We start from the raw sequence: 8,999 nt of genomic DNA on the forward strand, positions 1-8,999 counted from the left end.
ACATTTTTTTGTCAAAAAAAACAAAAAAACATTTAATGTTAGAAGAACCGCAGCGACCTCTGGTGGCTGTCTTTTAACATGACATAACTGTGGCTGGTGCTGTGCTCAGGACACAGAGGGAGCGGAGCGTCTGTCTCGTGGGAGTGTACCGCGAGGACATCAACGGTCAAACAAACCCCGTCAGTTCGGTTCGAGCTGCGCCACATATTTATCTTTCATCGACCAGTCGGCAATGGCAACAAACAAGGAAACGACTCCTCCTTGGAAAACAACGGTTATAGTCAGCACATCTCTCCAGGTCGGTGTTTAACTCTTGAATTGTCAAACCTTTTTAACAGTTCGGTTCCACATGGTGAAATAAATAGCCTAAATAATATGGGTTAGCTAGTTGTCTAGCTAACGCGTTACAACCAGAACAAAACGGTAGTAGCAGCAGATAACCGTGCTTTACTTTTAACCTAATTTAGAAGCTAAGTTAATTTAATTACCTGTATTTATTTGTTTTCACCAGAAACATGACATTAACAGGATGCTCAGCGCGCAACAGCACCGACTCAGATTCTCAGACAGTGTTGAGTCCGGAGCCTTTATCTTTCCTTTGTCAGGTAAACCTGCTGTTTGATAACCACATAAACTGAAACACCACATCCCTAGTTTCCAGTACACATGTTTTACATTTGTTTTACCAATTAACATACCTCTCATTCCTACTCGCTTTGTTAAGCTGCTATTGGATCCTTACCTGATCCTGAAAACACAGACCACAAATATTCTGTAAATAAATAATGTAATTCTGTGTTTTGTTCAATATAATTTATAACTTACTTGCTTATTTACCAGGAACTGCATTTCTGTTGGTTGACCCTCAAGACCTCCCAGAGCGTTTTGAGGAATCAGGACTCATGGAGAGGATAAAGAAGTTTGTGCAAGTACACCGCAACAGCTTCCTACTTCTATATGCGCCATTTATTGGAAAAAGGGAATTGGAAATTTTGTCAGCGATTCAGTGCAGGTAGATAAATTACTTCTACAAATTCAGGGGGTGTTGCCCACTTGTTTTGTTTGACTGACACTAATGTAATAAGGATTCTGGTATCATCTGTCCAGTCATATTTCAAATAACTGATGAAGTGTTTTTCTGTTTCAGGTTTTTGGGCAGCAATCTCAAGATTCTGCCTGTACGAAACAATGCTGAGATAGTCAAAGGAATGTTAACGATTGCCAAGGTAAATGTAAAGGCAGTACACAAAAGTCATTTGGTAATACTAAATAATAAATTAGACATGCTGTTGTTCCCTTGTGAAGTAAGCCAAGTCTCATTTGTCTGCAGGCCACCAGTAAGCCCCATGCAGTCACTATTCACGACCGGATGTCTCTGGCTCAGGCTCACATCGTTGAAAGCAGTCCTGTGTGGGAGATGCTAAGAGACATACTATGAAGTTCAGCAGGTGATCCAGCATGTTCTCTCAATCCCTTGTGTAGTTTTATTTGATGCTAACCAGTACAAGTTTTATTTGATAACCATATAAATACAAAGTACAAGTGTTTCAGCACAGTTTGTTCTGTTTTTACATTTCTTACAATAACTTTGGCATAGAAAGGTTCACATTCAATTGAATGCATTTAAAAAAAAATGTTTTATCGATCATAAAATAAAATAGAGTTTAGAAAAATAACCCAGTGGTCGGAAGTGACACTTGAGCATGAGCGTTCTCGATTTAGTTTTGGATCTTCAGCTTTTCCTCTGTGATCTCCTCGATCCGGACTATAAGACTCTCCATCAGGTCAAATGTCACCAAAGCACTCTGCAACACCTGAGACACATGAGAGCAGTCAGCTTGTCTGCAGAGGCCAAAACCAAAATGATAATTGATAGGAAAGAGAATTTCTATACCTGGTGCTGGACTTCTGGAGACATATCAGACACGTTTTCATGTTTCACTGTTAAGCTTTTGACTAATCTGGTGGATCTGGCAGCATCTCTGGCTTCTGGGGGAGGACAACAGAGATGGTTCATGGTATGAAAACTGTGATACTATTGTTCCATTAGACATTTGAGAATTGTCATTTTGTCAGTCTGATTAGCAGAAAAACCTTTTGCTTTTAGCTTTTGATCCTCCCTCAGCGCCTTCAGTTCAGCGGAATAGTACGGTCTTGATATGCTGATACACACACGCAGCATTTTTAGGTATTCGTCTTTCATCCTGCCAAGCTCTTCCCACACATCCGTCTGAGGGAAAGAGGAGTATATCGTCAGCTTTCTGCATTAACCAGGCTGGCTGGCAGAAGAGCAGTGAAAGTGTTAAATGAGACTGACTTACATTGCTCCACGGTTCTTTGTCTCTGATAAGTAGATAGCGCAGAAGATTCAGACTCTCCATTATCCTTGATAAACAAAGACAGGGCATTGCTTAATGGCTCAGTCTGGATAAAGTGTCCCAGTTCTCACATTTACAGACCTTTGTCTTTGGATCTCTGCAGGAAAGCCACATTTCGAGAAAGTTGAGATTGGTTTGAGCAGGGGTCTGTGACTTAATTAGATCTGCACTTAATTATGTCACAGACTTTTTTTACATTTAAATGCAGCCTTGATTTTAATTGTAGCTACAGTTTTCCAGGTTGCATCTCGTGTATATATGTGGTTTGTGATTTGTCCAAATACAAGCCCCTTTGTGTGGGATTTGAAAGATTTGTAACTTTTATAATAAACAGACCATCACTAAGGGATTTCTTCCACACTGCATCGCCTCCTCTCTAAAATTGTGGTGTGTATGTTTTGGCATGTAGAAGAATATACATTATCTTTAGTTACTGGATTATGCATAATGTAGGCTCATAAATTACAAAATGAGCAATGTCAGTATGTTAAACTCTTGTTTATGTCAGTCACCTGTCCATACTGTTGAGCAGATCTGTCTCAGCACCTTGAGGCAAACTCAGCACCAGTCCCAGCAATGAGAGAAAGTCCTCTCCCAGGAACCATTTATTGGCATTGCCAGGCTAGAGAAGATTAGATTAAACACCCTCAGATAACATCATCAGATTAAACAGTGATTAAGGCATCAACACTGAGGTTAAAAATAGTAATGTGAATCTAGAAAGCCCACATCTCTCACCTTCATGGAAAATTCCACTTGATTCTTGATGTTCTTTACTATATAACTCTCCACTCCTGCATGGTTGCTGACTTTTAACATGCACCTACAAAGGAAAACATTGTTGTTGATAAAGTTCAGAGTATTATTGGGAGGAATACAGTAGCAGTAGGTTAAAGCAGGAACAAATTCAGTATAAAGACTCACTGAGCACATTATTAGGAACACCACACTAATACTGTGTAGGGTCTCCCTTTGCTCTCAAAACGGCATCAGTTCTTCGTGGCCTCTGAAGAACGCATGTTCATGAAACTAGTCTGACGACTTTTGCTTTGTGACATGGAACATTATCATGCTGGAAGTAGCCATTACAAGATGTGTAAGCTGTGGTCATAAAGGGTAGCACAAGCACACAATCAAACCATGATTGATTGGCATTAAGGGGTCAAGAAAACATTCCCCACACCATTACACCACCACCACCAGCCTGGAGTGTTGACACAAGGCAGGTTTGGTCCATGGATTCATGCCGTTGATGCCAGATTCTGTCCCTACCATCTCCGCGCCGCGGCAGAAATCCAGATCCGTTGGATCAGGCTTTGGTTTTCCAGTCTTCAGCTGTCCAGTTTTGCTGAGCCTGCGTCCACTGCAGCCTTAGATTTCTGTTCTTGGTGACAGGAGCGCACGTGGTCTCCTGCTGTTGTGGCCTATCGGCCTCAAGGTTCGACATATTTTTCATGTGAGAAGCTTTTCTGCTCACCACAGTTGTAAAGAGTGATTATCTGAGTTACCGTAGACTTTCTGTCTGCTCCCACCAGTCTGGTCATTCTCCTCTGACCTCAGTCTGCATGATTTTATTAATTCCACTGCTGCTATGTGATTGGTTGATTGTACAGGTGTTCTTGATAAAGTGCTCACGTGAGTTTAATAGGCGCTATAAATGATATGCAAAATGTGCATTGTATTTACATTAACTAGTCCACAGAAACCCTGTAACGTAACAAGTTCACGAAGGCGTGCTTGAATTTGAGTAATATTTTCTTTTTTCCCGTGATGTCAGTTCTCACCTGAAAAACTTGTGCTTTGCCTCAGCATCTAATTTATTGATAAAGAGCTGGAAAACCTGCAGTCCTGATTCTCTCTGGGGAAGAAGTGATCACAAAAGAGAATTTCAATTCAACAAACGTATATGTTTTTACAGTATCACAGATGTAGAATACATTCCTCTCATCAAGGATAAATGATATGCTCACCAAATGTTGCATTGGGCAGTCAGTCAGTACTTGCCGCAGTTTCTGTGAATGACAGGACAACAAAAGTCACTGATTGGTCAAAAGTATTCATATAATTCTTGACTTTGGTTCAAGTATATGTGTTGATCGCGTGACTGGTATGGTATGCAAGAAACTGGTCACATTGTGTTATGTGACAGTCAAAGTCTTAATTCAGCTTTTAAATTTGTAAAAATGAGGCCGATGTCACGCTCGTCTTACCTGTGGTACACTATAAAAGCTCTTCAGCTCCAGTAGACTCACAGGAAGGCTGTTGTCCTGCACGCTCTCCAAGCTCTTTCCATACAGTGCCTGATTGATAATACACAATTATTCCCAAGAAAAATGTCCTTAGTTTTCAACGATCAAGCTTGATCTAATCTCACCTTTTAGAAAGAAAAACTGTATATGAATGTGCCCTTACCAGTCCTTTCAGCAAGTGTGATTCCTTTTTGCTGTTAAAGAAGCAAGATGACAGATAATTATGAGAAACTGATCATTTTAAAACAAGAACCATATTCACTTCTTGTTGTGCTAACAGCATACCTACTGAGAAGTTCATTGATGTATTCCATGTTGCACTGAAGAACAAATACAGGACTGGAACAGCAGGAAAAAGTGCAGTTTAAACCATTTGTACAGCACAGTTACAATCAAAACTATCACCTAATGTATGTCTTCTCATCACACCTGAACACTGCTGGAAAGCTGTCGATGGTGATGAGCTGGACAAACAGCAGATAGGCCAGACATGCTCTGGATTCCTTTGACTGACTTTTGTCCATCACAGTGCTTTTCTTCAGAGAGCTGAAGAACAGCAGCTCCGACAGGGACACTTGGATTGCAGGTAGTGTGACCTGTACGATTGGATAGTGAAATTGATCTCTTAAAAAAACAGAAAAAACTACTCCACTGTATTGCTGCTTCTTTAAAGATTTAAAAAAAGAAGAGAAGACCTTGCTCTTACCATTATCTCTGTTGCAAAGATCCAAAGTGATGATTTCCTGTTTCGGTTTAGTTCAGCCTCTAGCAAAGGCTCCCGTAAACTCCTCATGCAGCTGCAAGGAAAAAAAATGATCATTTGTCATTAATGCTTTACCTACAATGCTAATATTGTAAACTAATGCTAAGCTGATTGTTAATGTTCAATATATATTGTCAACAACTGAAAGACCCAAAACCAATTACTGTCTCACAGAGTTAATAAAAGTAGAATAGAAAAACCTTTTTTTTTAGCTAGAGACACAGAATTTTGAGATCCTAATTTTGAGGAAGTAATTCAAGTATAAATAAACTTAAAAATAATGTAGAATAATTATAAAAATATATGTGTGTATTCTACCAAAATGATACATCTTGAAAAGAAAAAATACAAAATAGATGAATAAAATAGAAAAAAAACCTGTTGATCTCTCAAACACACAAGCCGTTACCATTATCAACATCTGTTTAATCTGTCTTAAACCAAATAACCATATATATAAAGCGTACAACTTGAGAAGCTCAGTCCTCAGCTCCTCATCTTCAGCAGTGGTAACAGAGTTTCCGTCTTTCCCCTTCACTTCCTCCACGAAAGACTTTATGAATTCAGCCAGGGCGGTGCAGCAGCAACACAGACCGTACTCATCAGCCTCCTCCTGCTGCTGGGTGTAAGGAACAGGCAGCCGCAACAACTGCTTCTGCAGGGCAGCCAGAACCAAGCCCACACGAGCTGCCTTTCTGCCCTCCATCCGAAGCAGCACTTCTCAACACACAAGGTGGTTGTTAGTTAACATTAATGTACAGCAGGGGGAGCCAAATACCATAACAACATAAATAGCATTCTTTATCGCCAGTAAAATGACCTTGACTAAATCCAAAAGTGCTACACATCTATAATTGTTTATAAAAATATTATTATTATTATTACTATTATGCATGTATTATAATATGACATCATAATTCATCGCACAGAGAGCTGTGTAACCTGTTTTAAGATGTGGGACGAGGGCTATGACGGTCTCAGAAATGGCAGCCGGATCAATGTCCTCAATTAGTTCAAGCAAACTATGCAGGAGTTCATCTGGCCTGCAAGTCTAAAAACAAAAACACACATTTAATGTAATGTATAGGAAGCACGCCTCATTATATAAATGAATTGTTTGCACCTACGCTGGTGAGATGTGTGATGGCAGCCTGGCATGGATCGAGACTCGTCCCTTTTTTAACTACTTCGTTTACAAGAGGTGCCATGAGAACGCAACCCATAGACTTCACAATTCCCTAAGAGCAAGAGAAAGCAAACATACTTCATCAGTAACCAGAAAAACAGAGACCCTGTTGCTATAGATTCACTGCGCCCTTCCTTTACATTTGCATATGTAACTGCAGAAAAAGGTGCATGCAACAGCAACTCCAGTTTCACACTTGCTTTACATCCGATACGTACCATTGTGGCATAAAGTGTGATTTCATGGACTGATTTAAAAAAGCATGATTATGGTAGGAAAATAAGTTTGCATATCTCCAAGTAGCTTAGCCACAGAGCTTTTCAAAGCCAGAAATCTTAATGCCTCCACTGAATGGACCTAAACACAAGACGCTTCATCAGGATGTTTGCTACTGTGTCTAAGAGGCAGCCCTTGGTAGATGAAAGTAGAAGATCTTAGATGGCTCTGGCCATGACAAGTTACCAGGCCACTCTAATGTCTGCATGGTCAGGCTGCTGGTGTAATCATGGGTAACACTTTAATTTCCTAATAATTCCCCAGAAATTGCCAAGAAAGAATTATGTAATTTGGAACAAATTAGAGAGAGAATACAAATGTCCCAGAAATAAAAGCTGGATATAAACCAAATTAAATCTTAATTAATTCCAGATTCATTATTGGAAACTCATCTATGTTGAATTGTATACATCCTCGTAATTGGAAGTGTACCAATTGAGCACTGTCTCTATTTTCCCTTTCATTAGTCAAGTCAGTTTTATTTATATAGAGCCAAACTATAACAGACATTACCTCAGGACACTTTTCATATAGAGCAGGCCCAGTCTGTACTCTACACATTACTACATTAAACTCTACAAATCACTAAATTACATTATCTTTAGGAGACGTGTTGGAAATTATCTTAAATTAAATTATGGACCTGAAAAAAAAAAAACATTTCTTAATCAATGTCAAAGACACTCCAATGCCATATTGAACTCTAAAAGTTTGTCATATTCTAAGTACATCATGGACATGACTGCCATTTTTATTGGCTTTTGCAATAATGTTAATTGCAGAAATATATTTTTGCCTGTCACCCTTCTGATGCATAAATGGCTGCCATTCTTTATCTTTTCAACAGAATTTAATAAATTGTAGGAATGCAGCCCCAGCCTCAGTACTGACTATATCTCCCTCCATGTCTAAGTTTACTCTCTACGTCCATGTTGAAAGCCAGGGATTTCTCATTTGATAATCAATCATCTTAAACCCCTCGGGACTGTTTAGCCCCAGAAAGAGGAAGGAGTAAGATGCTTCTAAAAGTACACTACACAAAACTGCATGAAGCGTGGAGAGATAGGACAACCAAGGGCACTTAGAGGAATGCCGTATTGGAGAGGGTTAGCAGTGGAGCGAGAAATCTGACTGAATATCTGCTTGTTTCCTCCCCACACCTCCAGGTCAAGAGGCCAGCAGGCACAGAGTAGTGATGTGCATGTTAAATGTTTAGCATAGCTGGGTGGCTGCTGGTGCTCAGGAGGCTGCAGTGTGGCCTTGTATGTGCTGTTAGTCCTGTATGACAGATTAACACTGTCGATCTACTGTCACTTCATATCTGTGAGGTGTGTCTACTGCTGAGCAGATGTTCCTCTGTCAGTTGTTTTGGTGCAGGAGGAGAACTACCTGGTTTTTCTCATCCTGAACGAATTTCAGTAGTTGCACGTTATCACCCCGAGTGAGACATGCAGATCCCAAATTCTTGAACTGCTGGTAGTCCTCTGGCTTCAGATCTTCTTCTGGAGTTTCTCTCTAAATACAAGATTGAGGGTTATCAAATTATGTTCATATTGTCTGTCTTATAAACACTGTAATTTAAAGACCCAGAAAGAGAAAATGTTATTGGAACATCTATCATTTTTATTACTAATCGGGAAGCAAGTGATTATTATTATTATGATTATTATTATTATGATTATTATTATTATTATTATTACCGGCAAAGCACCTGTTTATTATTGCCATATTTTCTTTTTTGTTTTGATAGGTCTCCGTAGTGAGAGAAGAGGAAGGCATGAGACACAGAGCAGGCCAGTTCTGGTTCCCGTTAATGTCAGTCAGTCGAAGTAGGTATGTTATTTGAGTGATTTATTAAAAGCACACGCTACACAGGGTCCTACCTCACTGAATCATCATGATAGAGGATCATGAGAATGATCAGTCTCAGCTAAATTGTATTACAGTGAAAGCAAATTGTTGACTCACCCATATCCGGATTGTTTCATTCACCTGATCCTCCTTCATCATCAGTGTCTCCTCAGTCCTCCCAGGCAATCCTATTATCAATATGTCTTTATTTTCAACACAACACAACACAACAGATGCTGTGGCAGGTCTAATAACCGGTGTCAGCACCAGTATGAAAAATGTGAAGCTCTGCTGGT

General features: G+C 39.7%; 2 protein-coding genes across 2 annotated transcripts; one reads left to right on the plus strand and one right to left on the minus strand.

The window, feature by feature from the left end:
- Positions 1-232: 232 nt before the first annotated feature.
- cunh1orf146 (chromosome unknown C1orf146 homolog) lies at positions 233-1,467 on the plus strand. The gene is made up of 5 exons (XM_022759177.1): positions 233-298; positions 512-605; positions 841-1,012; positions 1,148-1,226; positions 1,331-1,467. The coding sequence occupies exons 1-5, from the start codon at positions 233-235 to the stop codon at positions 1,436-1,438; spliced, it is 519 nt and encodes a 172-aa protein (XP_022614898.1). The 3' UTR covers positions 1,439-1,467.
- A 243-nt stretch (positions 1,468-1,710) lies between these two features.
- LOC111232009 (glomulin-like) lies at positions 1,711-8,999 on the minus strand. The gene is made up of 18 exons (XM_022759339.1): positions 8,821-8,999; positions 8,242-8,367; positions 6,518-6,628; positions 6,333-6,441; positions 5,858-6,107; positions 5,334-5,424; positions 5,057-5,223; positions 4,913-4,966; positions 4,791-4,821; positions 4,589-4,678; positions 4,349-4,390; positions 4,163-4,236; positions 3,117-3,201; positions 2,891-3,000; positions 2,322-2,385; positions 2,095-2,230; positions 1,895-1,989; positions 1,711-1,814 (listed from the first exon to the last, which is right to left on the minus strand). Exons 1-18 carry the CDS (start codon positions 8,860-8,862, stop codon positions 1,719-1,721), a joined length of 1,773 nt encoding a protein of 590 aa, XP_022615060.1. The 5' UTR covers positions 8,863-8,999; the 3' UTR covers positions 1,711-1,718.

Source organism: Seriola dumerili, unplaced genomic scaffold, assembly GCF_002260705.1.
Source record: "Seriola dumerili isolate Sdu_G_001 unplaced genomic scaffold, Sdu_1.0 BDQW01000321.1, whole genome shotgun sequence".
Classification (NCBI taxonomy): domain Eukaryota; kingdom Metazoa; phylum Chordata; class Actinopteri; order Carangiformes; family Carangidae; genus Seriola; species Seriola dumerili.

Excerpts from the sequence above, each read along its gene's own strand:
- cunh1orf146 (XM_022759177.1), top strand. The coding sequence starts at position 233 with ATGGCAACAAACAAGGAAACGACTCCTCCTTGGAAAACAACGGTTATA. Across the intron at positions 299-511 it reads TAGTCAGCACATCTCTCCAG|AAACATGACATTAACAGGAT; the intron begins GTCGGTGTTTAA and ends TGTTTTCACCAG. Across the intron at positions 1,013-1,147 it reads TTGTCAGCGATTCAGTGCAG|GTTTTTGGGCAGCAATCTCA; the intron begins GTAGATAAATTA and ends TTTCTGTTTCAG.
- LOC111232009 (XM_022759339.1), bottom strand. The coding sequence starts at position 8,862 with ATGATGAAGGAGGATCAGGTGAATGAAACAATCCGGATATGG. Across the intron at positions 6,108-6,332 it reads CGTCCCACATCTTAAAACAG|TGCTGCTTCGGATGGAGGGC; the intron begins GTTACACAGCTC and ends TGTGTTGAGAAG. Across the intron at positions 5,224-5,333 it reads TCTTTGCAACAGAGATAATG|GTCACACTACCTGCAATCCA; the intron begins GTAAGAGCAAGG and ends CCAATCGTACAG.